Source organism: Hydractinia symbiolongicarpus, chromosome 6, assembly GCF_029227915.1.
Source record: "Hydractinia symbiolongicarpus strain clone_291-10 chromosome 6, HSymV2.1, whole genome shotgun sequence".
NCBI classification, from domain to species: Eukaryota; Metazoa; Cnidaria; class Hydrozoa; order Anthoathecata; family Hydractiniidae; genus Hydractinia; species Hydractinia symbiolongicarpus.
This window is the reverse complement of record NC_079880.1, coordinates 10404465-10424463: the sequence shown is the minus strand read 5'-3', so window position 1 is coordinate 10424463 and position 19999 is coordinate 10404465. Positions and strand designations below refer to the sequence as shown.

The window sequence follows — 19999 nt, the reverse complement described above, 5'->3', positions numbered from 1 at the left end:
TCTTAATTTCAGTTTGTCGATGTCTGTCTGTTATTTTTAAGTCTGTTTATATTATTGTCTGAAAATTTGTATTTATATAACTTATTCCCCAGCAATCTCGTTTCGTAATAACGGCCCAGGGGCCACAAGACCCTGGGTACAAGATTGATTCCCCAGATGTCGCTGCTTTCTTTTAAAGATTTAAGAGAATTACTATAGGAAAATGTGCTTCGTTAGAGCAACCTCGTCTCCAGCGTCCTTAGATCATTATTCATCGAGATAGAACAAAGTTCTGGCCACGAGGTTAGGGTTCCTGCTTAGTTAATAACCAAGTTACTTTTTCCCTTATTCAACTAAATTATCAAATAGAAAATATGGGGAATGTGTCCGATGATCTCATATTTTTTTTCAATTTTTAAGATAAAATTCAGATAAGTTTTCTCCTTTTCCTTGATAAAATATACCTCCAATACAATCATGAGTTCCATAACTACAAAAGAAGCCAACCTCCATGCTTGTCTCCAGGCCTTTTCAGGTGTAGTTATAGTTGTTTTCCCCAAAAAAAGGCTTCATCAAGATTTGGGGTGTAATTTTCAGTAATAGGTAATATCTTAGGTTCCGGGTACTATGGGACCTATAAATTGAGTAAAAATGGTATGTAATAACCGCAAAGATTCGGTATGCATCATATTTTTGTGTGTTAGCGAAAAAGTTAATAATGTATTTATTAATATGGAAGGGTAGAGTTGGGTGGGGGTCGGGGAAAGGAAGGGGGTAATATAATACCAAATTTGCCTTATTTTAAGCAGCCAAAGTCAGTCTAAAATTTGCTCTAACCTTTTTTCTAACAGAATTTATCCTTTAAAAGAAAAATTACATAGCTGGCACACATAACCATACTTCCTTCTTTTTGAAGAACAAGCTTTCAAAACCTACAAATCTCCTACCTTCTCTTCCCTTCTGTGCGCGTATGCATAACCTTCGCGGCAACACACAAACAATATATATTTTTGCCTCGTCTATTTTTTAACATATTTAGCACAACAAATAAAATATTGTCAATATTTAATCATCTCTGTGTCTCAATCCTTTTAGATCAAAAGATTTATGCCATCAAAACTCAGAAAGATGATACTTTTAAGCTGTCGCAATCTCAAAAATAAATCACCGCGCGTTATTTGTCTGTGAAATAAAAACCAGCAACTCGTCCACATAGCAATCTCCAGCCCAGGATTCTTCGTTATTCTCTTGTCAATAATAGAAAAAACGCCTAAGAACGAGGTTATATACAACGCCAATCATCCTAAGAACAATATAGTGTGTTGTATACATGTTATCCTACGTTTTTCAACCAAGAATAGCAATTTACATATGATACTTAACTAAACTACTTAGATGGAGACTTCTTTTTTTCCTTTTACTAGGAGTATCTTCGTGGGCGTACACTTTATTAAACCAGATTAAAAAATCACGCTATTTCTACTACGTTTTTATAACGCTTGTAAGTTTTTAAAACGTGACGATATTACGTTTTTAAAATACAGCTTAAATGACAACCTCGACCCCAGAGGTTTATTTCTCTTTTTGATACCCGGGGGACGACAAGAAAAAAAATTATCACAGAAAATCCTTCAAACTTATATTTTTAAACTTATATTTTCTACATTTTACTATTCGCTGGCAAAAATAGAAGAAAAAAAGAACTAAACGTGCAATATGCCATTCTCGACCCCAGCTTTTTTGATAAACTCGAGGTTTTAATATCAAAGAGCTCTGGGGACGAGAATGGGAATATGTATATTAGGAATAGTAAAAGCGGTTACTAAAAATTTTTTATTGTTTTGATCCTGAATTTTTAATTGAATTCTTTTAAAGTACAGACATGCGCAGTCTAAGTTTCTGAAACATTGCCCGTGTTGTCAGAAAGTATATGGGAAAAAGAGCCCTGGAGGACAAGGTTGATGGTAATAAACCAATGGATAATAAACCAACCATTTAGGACGTTATTTCAAATTCACAATTTACATCACTCTGAAATAGCCTCTCTTTCGCAATCATGGCTAACAGTTGATTATATAAAACAATAGTTGTGGTATGATTTTTCAAAAAATTTAACGGAAATTTTTTGTAAATTTTTTGAAAAATTTACAATATAATCTAAAAAGGCCAAATTGTTGACATTTTTTGCGGGCGATGAAAGGATTGGGAAAGAGCCAACCATCTGTACTTTGTAAAATCTTGGCGAAAAAAACTCATTCTATTTTCAAGGGTTTGTTAGCCTAAGTCAAAACCGATTCTGTGAGGTGGCTAACAAGCCTCCTTTGATCCCACGGATTTTTGCCTTTTTGATATAAAAGTCTCCCTGGAACCGAGAGTGGGAAACCTCGATGTAGAAAAGGCAATAACTCCAAATTTTACCGTCATATATGTGAAGGGCATCGAATGAGCGGGGGGCGGCGGAAACAGATGTCAGGGTTTTTGTAATCGAATATTATAAGCAACATGGATGGAAGAGCAGCAGCGATGAAAATAAGGTGGTGGCTAGTTTGTATCGGTGAAAGTTGGTCGATATTTTTTGACGACTTTTTAAAATTCGTCTTGCCGCCAGTCCCGCGCCTCGACTTCACGGTCCCTTGTGTTTCCTCCGTACGGGAATATTTATCATGGAAAAGGAGGAAATTAGGTGTGTTGTGTCATGGTTTGTTGTTGATAAGAAAAACTCTAAATCTAAAAAATATAGGTACAACTAAAAGAAATGTCCGTCCTAACATGCCAAGCATCTCCATTTTTTATGCTCATCGTCGCTAGCAAAAACTTTTGCTGGAATTTTCGCACAGCGACGATGAAACCATTCTTTGCATTCACCGCACATGGCCATGAACAAATTTTTATCTTCTTCAACATCTCTATCAAAGAAAATATCTCTACATATGCAGTAAATCGAATGTGTCTTCGCAAAAGGTCTACAGAAACGTTTTCTCTTTGTTGATTTTGGGAAAAAGCTAAAGGTTGCTGATTCTAAACACTTTAGTAGGTGTGGTCTCATCTGTTTAGTGTCAAAAGATATCGATTGTGGACTTCTACCGAAGGATTCTTCGACAGCGAACGCAATGGCAAATAGACCGCAATCAATATCATTTTCTTGTTGTTGTACTGACGCGTTAGTGATCTTTATGGCGTCATCGTGGCAATACATCATTCTAGCGATTTTTTTCAACGTGTTTCGTTCAAGCTCTTTGTTATACACACTGAGCGAATCGTACAAGTAAATTTCGTCTTGCGACTTTCTTTTTCCTGTCACCCAATGATTTCGCTCTTTTATAAAAAAAATCTGTACAAATTGATTCGGAAATCTTGAATGACAGGTGTAACTGAGTCCCGTATCTTCGAATCTACACCACTCTGCTTCTTCAAAATACTCTGAGCAAAATTTATTGTTGCATGTGTCAGCCGTTCGTAAAAGCATTCGTATAGTCTCACCGTGCACTGAAATAGATATCCGCCCAGTCTGACCATTCGTTTTTCAAAGACTCAACATTCTCCTGGTCAATCTTTGAATATCGTGTTTCGATTTTGACTGAAGTAATCAAATTTTTGATTTTCTTTCTACTTGGCGTGAATCTGCGCCTACTTTTTTCTGGATTTGATCTACCAGAAAAAATAGTGTTTTTCACAAACTCAGCTGCTGCCAACTTCAGCTCTCTTGTTTTTCGACAACCACCTCTAATTAATTGTTTCATATAATTAGCAACTCGTTGGTCCAATGGTTCGATTAATCCAGCAGCCTCTCCCATATTATGGTTGCTATGCGTCTCTAGATAAAAAAAAATAAATAAAATAAAATAATAATAATAAAAAATAATAATAAAACAAACAAATAAAAAATAACGTAAAAATCCAGTATGCGCTAGCGCTCGTTCCAAAATTTGCTGTCGTACATGTTGCAGATAGAACAAAGTCGAGTAAGAAGAACACATAGGTTGGTATATGAAGAAATATAAAAATCGTACCAGTTGGAAATGTCGTTATATACTGCAATCGACTCTCTATTGTTAATTGATCATCTTTCATGTGATACTTCACCAATGCGCCTTTCAATTTTTTTGAAGCAACAGTTCTGTTCCATTTAGAATCTTTTTCGATTTTATACCCAGGAAACAGTAGGAGTTTCTTCACGCTGAATACAACAGGACAATCCAACTTCTTGGTGTGTTGTGCCAGTTTTCTCGTTCTAACACATTCGGGGTGGTCACCACGAAGTTTTTCTTCTCGATCTTGTTTGTATTTCTTTTTTATAGAGATACCTCTGTCTTTCCCTTGGTGGCATTGGTATTTCTTTGTACCGAGCCATATATATGGTATGCCATTAAAATGAATGGGAAGACTGTCTTCTTTATGTGTTAATTGCCAACAAATTTGAGGTGATGAAGAGGCTTCTAAAACCTCTTGTAAACATTCTGTAACAAAACGATCAAATCTACATTTTGTGTGATGTGTGATCAGTTGATCTTTTGTTATTGCATTGATTGCTGAATATGAGTTCAAATGAAATATATTGATAATATTAATGAAGACTTACGATCTTTGTTGAAATCTTTGGTTTCTGACAAAACTGTGTAATGAGTTTTCGTCTTCACTTCGTATGAATCCAAAGCCTCGTGAAATTCACTATACGAGGGATAACGATGTAACGAACTACTAGATTCACCGGATTCACCTTGAGAAAAAATATCAAAAATGTAGTAATCCATTTCGTGGATAAATATTTCTACATGAAAAAAAAATTCAGTCAAAATAAATGAAAAACTCACCCATAATTTAGCAACAACACCACAAAGTACTCCGTTTTTACCACCAAAATACGTATAAAAAATACAGTTGTGAAAAAAAACTTTCAATTTTAATATTTTCTTCGTGTTTATGAAAACACGTGCAACGCACACCTTCTTCTCATTATATAATAATTTTATGAAGTACTTTTCCCGCGGAATCTGATATTCACGGCGAGACGACATCGCTAACGTCACACGACGTCGAAAAAAAAATATATTTCAGGCCGCCAACTTTCACCGATACAAACTAGCCACCACCTGAAAATAAAGGCTTGGCTTTTTTCAACAGAGTGACACAAAGAAAGCTCACTAAAAGAAAACCTTAGTTTATCTCCCCATGCTAGCTATATATCCATTTGATACAGTACCCTCTGGTGGGGTCAATTTACAACGGCCTCTTAGTTCGTATCTCTCAGAGTCTAGCTAGATAACTACAAAACGAAGTAAGATGGTACTTTAGTTTTGAAAATTCACTTTAGAGTAAATTTTTGAAGTCAAAGCATGAAAAGGCCTAATCCATGGAATTTATGTTACGGGTTCGGTGTTTTTCTTGGCACTATAGCTATATATTTTTAATTTTGAAAAAATTGCATAGGCCCCAAACTATCTTAACATATTCAATCCTATCATAGTATTACCTAAACAAAATATCCATTCATGGCACGGAAAGGTGTTTAAACTCTCTTTTAATAATGTACGTCAGTTTTTATGGCGCCGTAGATTAGTGGTTATATCTCTTTTACTCTGTGCGGTAGACCGCGGTTCGATTCCTCTTGACGGCAATTCAACATGGGCGAGTGAATGTTGTAGCCCCGTTAACCCAAGCCATGTGTGGGAAATTGGGGAGATGGCACACTGTGGGCCGTTGGATTTTGCTGGGAGTTGTGGACAAGTTCATTAATATCAGACCATGTTTTGATGATTTTTGGACATTGGTATCAGTTGTTTTAAGTTTATCAGAAAATGTTTATGGAGAATAAGTTAAAAAACCAATTTGATTTTAGGGGCCTTCAAAAAATTTTTCAGGCCCTGTTAGCGGGATATCGCCGCTAAGGGGGGAGGGGGTCTGAAGCTTGAAAAAGAAATCCGCTAAGTATTGAGAAATTTTAAAAATTTGTTCTTGGCCTGAACATTCTTCGTCGTTCGTGAGCATAATTCCTCTTTTCATCAATTCCGATAACTTTTATCTACAAAACATGCCCCTGAGCCTTCCAAAAATTTATCCGAATGTGTGTATTTCACAGACTGAAATCCGCTAAAAGAGGAGGGGGGAGGGGGTCTGAATCTTCGAAGGCCCCTTAGACTTAGCATTATAGTCAGACATTCCTGAATATGAAATCCCTGTTTCATAACAGCAACTATTAACATACAGTACATTCCAGATGTAAGCGTACGCGCACGCTCAAGTTTCACACCTTTTTCTCGGAGGGGGTAGTTGTTTGTCTTTTGTTCTTATTAAATATCTTGCGAGTCTTGTAAGTCGTTAACTTGCGCATAATAAACAAAAGATTATTGAAGAAAAAATAGCTTATTATAACTGCGCGTAACTATTGTTAAATAGTGTTAACATAACTATTCCCAATAGCATAATTGCAAATGTTATCAACTCTATCAATGTGACACAAAGGGCCATTGTTTAATATTTTTATTAAACAAATGTTTTGCGTGGAAACTGAATAAACTAATGCATTGTTGGTTGCGCGGATTAAATAAAGCTTTTAAGCGATAGAAATTATTATATTTTAACAAAGATTGAAACTTTAATTTTAATAGAAATGTTTTTTTAGATTGCATTTTAAAACTTTAAAAACGAAAAACGGCGATAGAAATGTTTTTTTAGATCGCATTTTAAAATTTTAGGAACGAAAAACGGCATAGAAATGTTTTTTTAGATCGCATTTTAAAAGTTTAAAAAACGAAAAACGGCGATAGAAATGTTTTTTTAGATCGCATTTTAAAAGTTTTAAAACGGAAAACGGCGATAGAAATTTTTTTTAGATCGCATTTTAAAAGATTAAAAACGAATAACGGCAATAGAAATGTTTTTTTAGATAGCATTTTAAAAGTTTTAAAAAACGGCGATAGAAATGTTTTTTTAGAGCGCATTTTAAAAGTTTAAAAACGAAAAACAGCGATAGAAATGTTTTTTTTAGATCGCATTTTAAAAAGTTTAAAAACGAAAAACGGCGATAGAAATGTTTTTTTAGATCGCATTTTGAAAGTTTAAAAACGAAAAACCGCTATAGAAAAGCTTTTTTAGATCGCATTTTAAAAGTTTAAAAACGAAAAACGGCGATACTAAATATAATTAGTTTCGTTGTTAAAAAAAATTAAAATTCAATGGCCTTCGCGTTTAATTTATTCTCGCGCAGAGTATTGTTTTTAAACAATGTTTCTTGCTATGCTTTTGTTTTTAACACGAAGCAATTATTTTCGCGCAATTTGAAAGGAACTTGCTATCCTATTGTTTTTTTTAATGAATGCAATTATTTTTGCAAGTTGAGCGTACGCGTACGCTTACATCTGGACTGTACTGTAGTTATTATTGTTTGTTTCAGGAACAATAAATTGATAAAAAAATAACAAGCCCAGAATTTTGAAATTGATAAAAAATGCTCTAAACTCCTTATTTTTATGAGTTATGTATTTTGCTTTGAATATGATGTTTTTAGGAACTTTCTGAGCAATTTTGCATATTTTTTATTTCCAAGACACAAAATTGATAAAAATATAACACCTATTGTTAGGTTTTATCAGCTTGTGACCCCAAAACAAAAAGGGACAGATAACAATTTTTTTGTAATTATTTTATATGAAAATACAGTTAACTGGAACAGTACTGAATATACATCTCATGTAGAGCAAGAATGTGATAATTTTTTTAACAAATCTGAATCGGGATATTTTTCTTTGTAAATACTCCACTTCTTGTTCTTTTGTTATCAAATCCTGCCCATTTCATTTATACATAGTAGACATAATGATAAATATAAACATTTTCAACCATATGTGGCAGTAACCATTTATGCACTCAATACTCAATGAGTCTAACATAACAGTCTAAAAAAACTTAAAAGGTCAATAATAAAGTAGGGTGTAGTTATGTAAATTGTTAAGGTTTCATCGTTGTTTTTTTTGGCATTATTAAATTAGACTTAATATGATTTTAATGCTCTTTACAAAATACAGGAAATTTATATCTAATTGAAAATGAGTATTATTCTGACATTTTAATAATTTTCGTTTGTTAAAAATTTATCAGTATAATGTTCAAATACTCTGATAAATTTGTGGCCTGAATTTTTTTTTAGTAAATATACCATTAAAGAGTGCTTTAAGAGATTGAAAACACAAGGATAACCAAAAAATGATAAATAAACGCCTGGGGTGTTTATTAAATTTTTTGACATTTTTGTTGGGCTTCTATTCGAGGGGGGCGTTTAAAAGAGGGGGCGTTTATTAAATTTTTTACACTTCGTCTCTTTTGCAGTTTTTAAGGATACCTATAATATATGTCTTCACAACAGAAAATAAAAGATATTCACATATTTTAAAGAATGAACTTAAAAGCGAAAAGCAAAATTTCCAACCTTAAATCTAAGATTTAGGTAAAAAGTAAGTAAGTATAGTTTTACTATCGCTTAGCATTAACTCTTCTTAATGAGGGAGGGGCGTCTATTCGAGGGGGGCGTTTATTAAAAAAATGACTGAAAAGGAGGGCGTCTATTCGAGGGTGGCGTTTAATAGAAGGGGCGTTTATTCGAAGCATTACAGTAAGGTGTTTTTGACCATATCATCATTTTTCCAGGTTGCTTACAAATGATTTTATCAAGACAAGGTGAAACAATTTACTGTAATTTTTAAACTGTAAGCCTTAAAATGAAACGATGTGGAAAATAATGGAAAACGATGGTAATGGCAATGCTTTTGCTTCCTACAATCCTATTAAGTTGGTTTTTAAACAAAATTTGGCAATGTTTTTGTTCTTAAGTAACTTGTTTTAAATGTTTTTAAACGATCTTCTGTGAAGATGGTTCTTATGGTGTATTTTACGATGGCCCATATAACTTACTTTTCTTCCAATTTAAAAACACTTCTCTTCTATGATTCAGACAGTTCTCTTCTGTGTTCTCACAATTCTCGTTTGCATTTTGGCGCTTCTCTTCTGCACTTAGCACTTCTCTGCATGTGGCCCCAAACTTTCTCTTCACAACTAACTTTAAAAATCTGGTCCGCAATTTTACACCCATGTCCTGTATATTTTTTCACTTTTCGAAAGAAGTACACTTGGCTAACACATGCTCAAATTACTAACCAGCTGATCGTAGCAGGTCCCAGTGCATGTGCATGATTAAAATAATATCACAAATCAATTCGGATCAGTAGCAGAGTAGGGAATTTTTTGTTACCAGGACACAATAAATGGCAAAATAAATGACTGCCCAGAGTCCTTAAAATCATGGTAGTGTCCACCAAGAAAGCTACATGCTTCTTTTTCTGTACTTTAATAGAATATCAGGCTGAGCTTTTAGATTAAAACAGTATGTATGTTTGGAACAATAAAGAAATAAGAATAATGGCCAGCCTGGTTAAATTTTCTGGTATACTTATAAAAAACATGTGTATTAAAAGAGAAAAAGGGTGGTCGGTCATTTATATTCAAAAACGTGAGTAAGCAAAATCTAGCTCAATCAATATTCCGAACCAGAATTGGGTGTAGGAATTTTTTGATTTATGGAACTTATTTATAATTTATGCAACTCACTTTGGGAGACAAGTGTTTTGGACGGAAGAAAAGATTTCGGAGAAAAGTGGAGAAGTGTTTTGACTGAGAAGAGAAGTGTTTTTCATAAGAAGAGAAGTGAGCCATAGGGGCCATTGTAGTATTTGTTTTTTATACAATCCATAGTGACGTTATTGCTTTCAATAATCCTGGTTCAGTGATTTTCAAAGGATCTAAGAATCTAGAGAATAAGTACATTTTTAATAAAGAAATCAACCTATTTAGTACTGTGTTATTTTTAGGCTTATAAACAATGAATTTATTTTCCAATCCAATCGCATTGTCCATCATTGGTTCTGATAGTCATGTGCTTTATGCGTGTGAGTGCAAAGAATTTAAACCAATCACAAAGTTGTATTTCTGTCGACATTGCACCAAACTGAGATGTGGCAACTGTGTTACTCATGAGGTATTTATACCTATTATCGTTGTCTATACTTTCATCTTTACTGTAATTGTTTGTTGCATTTGATATAGATAATTAAATACATTTATCCCGTATATATAGTTACAAATTTAAATTAAAAACTGTCGCTTTTTCAGTGCATTCACATTGTGTTTAAAAACTTCTCTACTTTCAATGTGTCTTCAATTTATTTTTTAGTTCTGAAGCACTTTTTAGTTCAGTTTAATCTTTTAATTTTAATTTAATTACAAATTGCACAAGTTCGTGTTTCTGGAGCTATTTTATTTTAAAAAAATGTACAATAAAATTTCCATCAGAACAAATTTTTACTATCACCAACATCATCATTCTCGGCGTAACCCCCGTTTTCCATGCTACCATGGGTTGGACTGGGTATATTAATGACCCTCTTAGCTAGACTGTGTTAGATCATAAGGTATTTATACCCAATATGGTTGTCTACTTCTCATCTTTTTTTAATTTTTTTGTTGCATTTCATGTAGGTGTGTGCTGCAGTTCACCCAATCTCTCAATTTTTCGATTGATCAACACTGCAACTACTCAGCAGATAATATAAATATTTATCTGTGACGGTCACCATGACTGCCGAAAATTTAAAATGTCTGGTTAAGTAGAATTTTTCAGTAGGCAATAAATCAATATTATTGTGGAGAAAGTTTCAAAGATTTTAAAAAGCAACAGTTTTTAGTTCAAATTTGTAACTATATATATATATAGGATAATTGTATTTCATTATTAAATTCCATGCAAAAAAAATACACACATTTTTGTTAACAAGTATAGAGTTGTATACAAGGGTTAATTTGTTTTTGATTATTGTGTCAAAATTTATTATTTCTCATTTTCGAGTAAATTATTTAATGTTTACACACATTTTCATGATCTAGTTGAAGCTTGATGTATATAAATATTGATTTTTTATTTGCTTAGATTTTTTGTGGTAAGACGCTCTATGCTTTACCGTATAGCTACACTCTTGATAAACAATGTGTTTTTTTCATTTTGTAAATTTCTCAAGCTTTTTTTCTCTTCTAAAAGGTATATTTTTACCATTTTTTTTTTTAAACCTGATGGTCAAATGTTAAAATTAGGTTGTCCGTGACATTGGCCTACATCTATGTGGATGAATTTAGCATAAAATCCTCACATGTTCAATGAGCATCACCACACCATCATTTTAACCCAACTTTTGGTAAATGTTTGATAAACGCGTCAAGTTTTTTAGGTGTGCTTTTAAGTGTGATTTTCAGCCTGTGGCAAATTCAATATGACGTCAGATCCATTAAGGAGATGCAAGTTTTCAAAGGTTTTCTAATGTTGTCCTCAACCTGTCAGTTCGCACAGATAGACAGACTGCATTTGTCCTCACACACCTCTTCTAAATGTTCGTTCGCTTTTTTAGGTTGACTCATTTTATTGCCCAAACTGTTTGGAAAACATGCCTTCTGCGGAAGCAAAGTTAAAGAAAAATAGGTAAAGTTATGGTTGATTTTTCTATGTTTAAATTGTTAGAAATATTTTCTTCTAACCAAATAGTGTGACTCAGTGTAATATTTTTATGCATATCTCGAAATTAAGTAGATTTACGTTATTTACAAAAATGTCCCAAATGCAAATAAACAAAATCTAACATTAAAACCTGCATCGCATTCCTAGCAAGTCGGAGAAAATCTTAAAAACCAAAAGACAAATAGTATTGTAGCTAAATTAATCACAAATATTAATACCCGTACTATGTCTGTTGGTGCGTAAGGAAAAAGTCTTGTGGATTTTATTTTTGTCAACTTTTTTGCAACCAGTTGCTGTGTACTTTTCTTCAGGCTTACATTAGAATTACCTATTGCCTTACTTTGTCATGTACTTGTGTTGCATGAAGCATGGCATGACACTGTGCTAGTGAATTAAAAAATGAAAAATCTCGTACTTGCCAAATAACACTGTACTAGTTGTTAGCCCGTGGAAAAATCCACGGGTTCGCTCATCCTTTTTATACCGCATCACGTGCGTCTCGCTACTTGTGCAGCTAAAGCCACCATTTTGTGTGACAGACAGACAGACGTATATGGGTATTATAATATCGATACCCACATAAAGCAGAGGATGAGAGTCTAAAGAATCTAGTGTATAAGTTATATTTTAAGAACCAGTCACTGCAAATGAAAGCAAATGTATAGTAGAAAAGGTCTTTATACTCAAATTCAGATTTAGATTGTGCATTAGTTAATATTTGTTGTTTAGATGTGGCAACTGCTTTGACTGTCCGAGTTGTCATCATACATTGTCCGTTCGTGCAACTGCTGTTCCTGCCGTACAGACAAATCCACTTGATGGCAAAACTCCTCCACTTAAAAAAGTGCATTACTTGAATTGTGGATTCTGTAGATGGACAACTCGAGATGTGAAGTTGCCTGATCAACTGACACGTATGTTTGCTGCTTAAGGTTTTAAATTTACTTTTTAAGTTCTGAAGCACTTTTTAGTTTGGTTTAATTTTTTAAATTCAAATTAATTACAAATAAATTCTAGTTTATGCTCCTGTAGCTAATTATTAAAAAAATGTGTGCAATAAGATTTTCACCTTCAAAGTTTTACCGCAATGGAATTCATTGCAGATCAAAAACTGGACATATATTATTAATTTTAACGATTAATGTAAAAGAGTTTTAAAAACATTTTTTTTATCAAGTTCCCTTCAGCAAGATATGTAACATAAACCATATACTAAAAGAGTTCAACCGGGTTTAGAGTGTAAGGTCTGCTGGATAATAATCCAAGTATTTCCCAGCTCTTTTGTAATTGCTAAAATGCATGTTTAATGTTGATGGCTTGATCAGTTATGCTGGCATGCAAATCAAATTAAACAGTTTATCTATTTTTTTAATAAAACTTAGCAAAACGTTTAAAAGTACCATTTGGACTTTGATTGTGCATGACTAAATTTATTTCAAAATTGCAAATATAAAAAGTATGAACTACAATAACTTTGGATAACTATTGTTGTACATATTCTTTGTCCAAAGTAAGGTTAAGTATTATAAATTAGTAGGAAGATAGTGGACAGAAGGAGAAAGTTAAAAAAAAAGACAAGAAAAAAAGGTTGTGAATGCCTTTCATTGTTTAGGAAAATAAAAACTTTTTAAACTTCAGTTTGTGAACATGAAACAAATTTACAAATATAAATTCTTTACTGCTACAGTCTTTTCCTTAGCATTTATGTCTTGGTATGCTTCTAATATTCGTTGTAGGTACTGATTGGTTTTATTTATTTTCAGCTAGTGGCGGTTGGCCAGCTGTTGAGCCTGCATTTTCAAAAAAAATGTCTGCACTGTTAGATTATTACAAACATATGGCACATCAAGACAAGATGGAGAAAGAGAGACAAAAATTATCCAAAAGAAGGACAAACATGTACTTAATGGTGTGTTTTCTATTTTAAGGTTCTAATTTCCCATTTCATTTCATCGTTTGCGATGCTTGTTCAAAGTTGAATTTAAGGCTTGATCGATTTATGTAGTTTTTGCAAAATGTTGATAATCTGTTTCACATTGACTCAAAGAGAGCATATAAATATATAAACTTGTGGGTTTTATCGAATGCCTTGCAAGTCTTGAAATCAGAAGAGAAAAATAAATGTTTTCTCTACTGGTAGAAACACCAGTTAAACTCTTTTTATTATAAGATAAGCTACTATCAGTTAGAAAAATGCTGGCACATGCTTGCAAATTTAAATTCGGTTACGACAAGTTGTAATTTCGGCTGTCTATATTAGATTCACACAACTTGACAAAGTTCACTTTTTAATGTTTTATGGAGGACTTTGGTTATTATATTAAATCCAAACTGGTTGCTGACGTCAGCTTGACTCTTGTTTTTTTTTATATTACGGCACTTTGTGGGGCCTAACATATAGATTCCAGCATGTTAAAATTGCAACTAGCAGATTCTAAACGTTGCTTAATATACCTAATTAAATATGGAAGTAGTGTTTTCCTCCTTTCCTGCGGAGTATGGTTGAGTTAATGCTTTTAGCCAACTTTAAAAATATTTTGTCCACCTTTGAAAAATAGCTAAAAAATGCCATTGTGCCATTTTTTGTCACTGATTATAGGTCATGCTATACATACAGTTGTCGTGGTGGTCAATAAACCTTTTTTTTTTGTTCTATTCCTTCAGGACCGGTATGGCTATGCTTTAAGTCTTGGTAAAAGAAGAGCTGGGAGTATTGGATCGCCATTATCAATTCTATCCAGAACTAGGTAAATATAGCTTCTGCATGTCTTTTTTATTAAATTCGATCATTAAGTTGATGTAAATATATACGTAGATGATAAACATAACGATTACTTATTTCAGCTCTTCTCCTGGTAGTCAGAAAGAAGTGCAGGCGCCATGTTTGTCACCCCGATTAGAAGAAATAGAACCCATCCCAGATAGGTTCTATACTGAAGAGGTTGTCTTAGAAGAAGGTTTGCACGCCATTTTTATATCTGCTATGGTGAATGAATTTGTTGAAGTTCCTCGCCTTCAGAAATAAGTTTATTATAAAACCTTCATAAGAGTTGTATCAGACATCTTTTAATCTCACAATTTTTGTTGTTTTTGCCCAAAATCATGAAATTGAACACCAACAATATTTTCAAGAATTATGGCAGTTTTTCCAATTAACTTAAGGAAGTTAAAAATCCCTAAAATGCCCTCCAATATTAGGATAATTAAGTTTCTGAAAAAATAGACTGACTTAACAGGTAACTGTACATAAGTATTTATTTAGGATCCTTAAATTTTAAATAAAATTTAGATTTTGCAGTGGACAGCTAAAGTTGGCCTCTTTCGTAAAACAACAAACATGGCAGAGATCATGCGAGGTTAAACAAAAAGAGACGACTTTCACTGTGTTCTCCTTGCTATCCTTTTTCTGTGTATCGAACTTGTTTTCAGAGAAACTGTACCATGTTCTTTTGTCTTTCTAGTTTTGACGTTGGAGCAAAGACTTCACCAGCCCAGTATACAAGGAGAAGCAACAAAAACATTATATCCACAACATAAGCATCTAATGGTGAGACGATCGCAAAGATGTAAGGTGAGGCTCTTTGAATGCATTATTATTATTGAAATTATTTACCCAGGATACCCTCTTAATTTCCTATTGGTACTGCTTTCAAGGAGGGTCCAGTGAAGGGGGTCCTAGTGCATTTAAAGCTTCCATTTGAGCTACGAAAGTCATGCAAGCACAGCAATCCCTCAACTAGACAACCGCCTAAGATATCAATCCTATTCTCATGCTGAGCGCTAAGGAGAAAGGATAGGTTCACACTTTTATAGTCTTTGGCATGACTCGGCCGAGGTTTGAACCCAAGACCTTCCGCACTGGAAGTGAACGCTTTACCACTAGGCTACCAGTCGGTATTTTATGACTTTTTTAAAGGCTGTTACTAACGAAAAACACTGTTCATGTCATGTAATTGACTCAGTTGTTCAAGTGTAGGTATTCTCAACGCATCCACTAGCTCTGGTAATTATAATTATCATTATTTTTTTGGTTTAGGAATGCGAACATAATCTTTGCAAACCAGAATTTAATCCATCTTCCATTAAGTTTAAAATCCAATTGGGTGGCATGTAAGTAATATTTTGAAAATCGTATCTATAATTAATAGCAATTTTTATACTCCAATAAGATGGAGGTGTAATTGGGAGTCCCGCATAGTCAGTAGTTGGTGAAATGTGTGTGTTTTGTAGTTTTGAGATTAGTGTAAATCTTTATGCCATTTTTCTTTATTCTCTCATTTCCCTGTTTCTAATTTACAGTTTTACATGTTTTTTTTTTTCAGTTCCTTTTCCTTAATTTTATCTTTCCCTCCCCTTTTTCCATTTTTATGTCTTTTTTTCACTTTTTTTCTTACCAGCATGTAAATATTTTGATATTCCTAATATTGAATAAAAGAATGAATGAATAAATGCTAGGAAATTCTGCATAACACATTATTTTTTATTTATTTTTACCATAGACACTACTGTCCCAGCATTCAAATCTTCAAGAAACCTAACTTGTCGAAGGATATGGTTAGTATATTTCCTATTTACCATTGTCAGCTGAAATTCTGTATGTTCAGTCTGTCGTACTACGAGCGAGTACTAATTTTGTATAATTGTTGTATAACGGGTGTTGTTTTTATTTCAGGAGAGCGTTCTGATTTTATCTATTTCCAATCCTTTGGATACCATTATGAATGTGAGTTTTGAAAATCTCTCCGCTGAAGAGCAAGAGTTGCATGAAAAGAACTGCGAGGTAATGTATAATTTTTGTCCTGGGGTTATACTCGATAAATGTTGTTCTCATTGTTTGATTCCTAAGACAGTGGAGGTGGTGTAGTGGTAATGTATTCGACTTTCATTTATGAGGTTGCAGGTTCGATTCCCCACTCTTGCGCACTGTCCCCCCCCCCCAATTGGAGCCATCTACTGCCCGCGACCCGGCTTGTGTGGTATGCAAGCAAGTTAGTAATGCTTTACATATCACTGGCGGAAGTGTTTGACATTTAACGCTATAGCACAAAAAGCTCTCGAGCGTTTTTTGTTACCGCGTGCGCATTTTTATATGGTCGGGAGGCAGTTGGTCAAACTTCCCCTTACTTATTTTGTTTTAGTGATTCAAACTTATTTTCTTGCTTCCTCGTGTAGTTTAGTGACAGTTAAGTGACCAATTTAGAATCTGTACGTCCTGAAGACAACACGTTCTTGAGTTGACAGAGAACTGATATATAAAGAGTGTTATGTTTTTGCAAGAAATTTAACTGGTGTTTAGATTCGGAGAAATGATGATGCAACAAACAAAATAAAAGTTTGAATTTCTGCTCTTAGATTGAACTGCCCAAGGTTATTCTTTCTATCGCAGCAAAAGATGCAACGGTTGAGTTTGATGGTATTGGTAGTGCAACCACGGATAATTTTAATGATGATCCAAGGTGTGTTATTTTTGTGTTTTGTATTTCTAACTTGGGAGTGCGTGCGCGCGTACGTGCGTGCATGCCACGCAATTTTGACTTTTGACAAAGTTGTTTTTTTTGGTCCCGGTTAATGACCAATATATACTTAATGTGTCGACGAATTTTCTATTCAAAATAAATCTTGTCGAACGTATACGTTTTTTTGTATTGTCTTGAAACATATGTTCTTGTTTTTATTTCAGTGTTGTTCATTCTCGTGCAAGCAACAAAGTTTGTTTCTTCACAAAAATTACACCAAAACATGAACAAGGAGAAGTTGCGGTAAGCAGTTTTGTTGTGTGGAAGACTGGTATAAGCAATTCTGTTATGTGGAAGACTGGGGTAACTTCTCAGTGTTTACTTTCACACGTGGAAAATTAAATTCATAAAAAGACCTCAACCTAACATATATATATATATATGTATATATATATATATATATATATATATATATATATATATATATATCATATATATATATATATATATATATATATATATATATATATATATATATATATATATATATATATATATATATATATATATATATATATATATATATATATATATATATATATATATATATATATATATATATATATATATATATATATATATATATATATATATATATATATATATATATATATATATATATATATATATATATATATATATATATATATATATATATATATATATATATATATATATATATATATATATATATATATATATATATATATATATATATATATATATATATATATATATATATATATATATATATAATATGTATATTTTATATATATATCATATATAAGTATATATAGCATATATAGGTACATATATTTTCACTGTGTCAAAAAGTTCGTATTGCCTTGTCTCTCTCACTTGTCTCGTTTACTTTCTGTCGTTTAGGCATTTTTCAAGATGACTTACGAGTACAAAATGACAACGGCACCGCTTGTAAGAAAGCTTGACGACGCCGACAAGTCGGTAAAACTAGAAGAACACTTAGTATCATTGACCGTCTTGGTGCGAGTAATGGTTGGCGAAATTAACCAGACATTGTGCTAAAAAGCAGACCAGATTAACTGACATGTGTGAAATTTAATAACGATTATTTTGACTGGGTAAAAAATAAGGGGACGTGAGGTGAAAATCAAAACAAATCTACTTATTAACCTGACCCCCTGATATTAGTGGATTATAGGAAATTTAGTCATAACATTTTTTAAAACGAGAAATCTTTCTTCATGTATGTTTTTTGGGTAATTTAATATTTATATTTATTGCTTTTGGCTAAGATCAGGAAAAACACCCTTTCGAAAAGTATGAGGAAAATTTCATGAAATCGGCTGTTTAATTTTTTAGTAAATTTAATTTATTTTTTATTTCCAAATATTTTGTCAGATACTGAAATTACAATCACTGTTGTTGCTAGTATTCGAGCAAGCTCTTAGTCATACACTGAAATTACAATCACTGTTGTCGCTAGTATTTAAACAAGCTCTTAGTCATACACTGAAATCACGATCACAGTTGTTGCTAGTATTCGAACAAGCTTTTAGTCATACACTGAAATTACAATCACTGTTGTCGCTAGTATTCGAACAAGCTCTTAGTCATACACTGAAATTACAATCACTGTTGTCGCTAGTATTCGAACAAGCTCTTAGTCATACACTGAAATTACAATCACTGTTGTCGCTAGTATTCGAACAAGCTCTTAGTCATACACTGAAATTACAATCACTGTTGTCGCTAGTATTCGAACAAGCTCTTAGACATACACTGAAATTACAATCACTGTTTTTGCTAGTATTCGAACAAGCTCTTAGTCATACACTGAAATTACAATCACTTTTGTCGCTAGTATTCGAACAAGCTCTTAGACATACACTGAAATTACAATCACTGTTGTCGCTAGTATTCGAACAAGCTCTTAGTTAAACACCAAAATCATGATCACAATTGTGGCTAGTCTGGTCATTGTCAATAATCAACACTAAGAGTTAATATTAATTTAGAAAAATTGACCACTAAAAATAAATTTAGTGATTATTTTATAGTATTATTCTGCAATCTTTGATGTATTTTGTGAATGACGAGACCTCTTTTTTAAACTATGACTCCTTTAATTATGTATTTAAGTATCATAGATTATAAAATTTATCTTAAATGCTTCGATGTCACCTCTGGAATCTTTCCTGTTAGATTTATTAGTTCTGTTTATTCCAAGTGTCTGCGGGACAAATTAGGAGAGGGTTTGGTGTCATCCCTGTTATAAAAGCTTTAAAGACTAAAAACCTGTCACATGGCTCTTCGACCAATTGTATAAATCATTGCGGAATATGAAAACCACTACAAAAATTAACGCGTCAAAACACCTTTTTCAAGTTTTAAAGGTTTTCTGCAAATTACACACTGTTTTTGCGGGAATTTAAAAATTTTGACCAAAACAAAATTAATTAAGACACGTGTGGTTACAGATGAATAATGAAGAAAATCTTCAAGAAATCTTAACTATAGAAGACTTTAAGTGTTCAGTTCTTTGGCATTAAAAAAGTACTTGTCTTTACGGAAAAAATCTACTGTTTGAAGCATCGAAACACTGGTTGCAAGGTAAGAAAATCGTTCTTCGATAATAAAACAAAGGCAAAACTTAGTTCTTATCTGTACATACAAAACCTAAATAACCAGACCACAGGTTTATCTGAAGGAATGAAATGACATAAAAAATATTCCATGCTATAAAATGTTAAAATTCTCATAATAGGGTTTTTCAAGTTAGCCAATGCAGCACATACTATCAAAATATCGATTAAGTGATGCAACAATGTTAATGGTAATTCATTTTGCTATTATTCACCCACTTTTCTTTTAGTTTAACGTTATCCTTTTTTAATTTGTTAATGATATCAGCATGGTCACAACAATGTTGTGATTGTAAAAAATATGTATGAACTTCTAATACAACAGAAGA

At 32.9% G+C, this 19999-nt stretch overlaps 2 protein-coding genes across 4 annotated transcripts; one reads left to right on the top strand and one right to left on the bottom strand.

Moving 5' to 3' along the window:
- Nucleotides 1–3424: 3424 nt before the first annotated feature.
- On the bottom strand, nucleotides 3425–5085 carry LOC130647135 (uncharacterized). Its single transcript, XM_057452885.1, has 3 exons — nucleotides 4559–5085; nucleotides 3990–4436; nucleotides 3425–3793 (listed from the first exon to the last, which is right to left on the bottom strand). The coding sequence occupies exons 1-3, from the start codon at nucleotides 4992–4994 to the stop codon at nucleotides 3456–3458; spliced, it is 1221 nt and encodes a 406-aa protein (XP_057308868.1). The 5' UTR covers nucleotides 4995–5085; the 3' UTR covers nucleotides 3425–3455.
- A 42-nt stretch (nucleotides 5086–5127) lies between these two features.
- On the top strand, nucleotides 5128–19192 carry LOC130647134 (dynactin subunit 4-like). 3 transcript variants are annotated; one of them, XM_057452882.1, is made up of 14 exons: nucleotides 5128–5254; nucleotides 9837–10003; nucleotides 11424–11494; nucleotides 12260–12444; nucleotides 13294–13439; nucleotides 14195–14277; nucleotides 14375–14487; nucleotides 14992–15101; nucleotides 15567–15640; nucleotides 16030–16084; nucleotides 16203–16310; nucleotides 16883–16986; nucleotides 17211–17289; nucleotides 17932–19192. In XM_057452882.1, the coding sequence occupies exons 2-14, from the start codon at nucleotides 9848–9850 to the stop codon at nucleotides 18088–18090; spliced, it is 1443 nt and encodes a 480-aa protein (XP_057308865.1). In that variant the 5' UTR covers nucleotides 5128–5254; nucleotides 9837–9847; the 3' UTR covers nucleotides 18091–19192. The 3 variants fall into 3 exon arrangements, with proteins under 3 accessions (XP_057308865.1, XP_057308867.1, XP_057308866.1); XM_057452884.1 differs by lacking the exon at nucleotides 5128–5254 and adding an exon at nucleotides 8563–8584; XM_057452883.1 differs by lacking the exon at nucleotides 5128–5254 and adding an exon at nucleotides 8639–8723.
- Nucleotides 19193–19999: the final 807 nt, after the last annotated feature.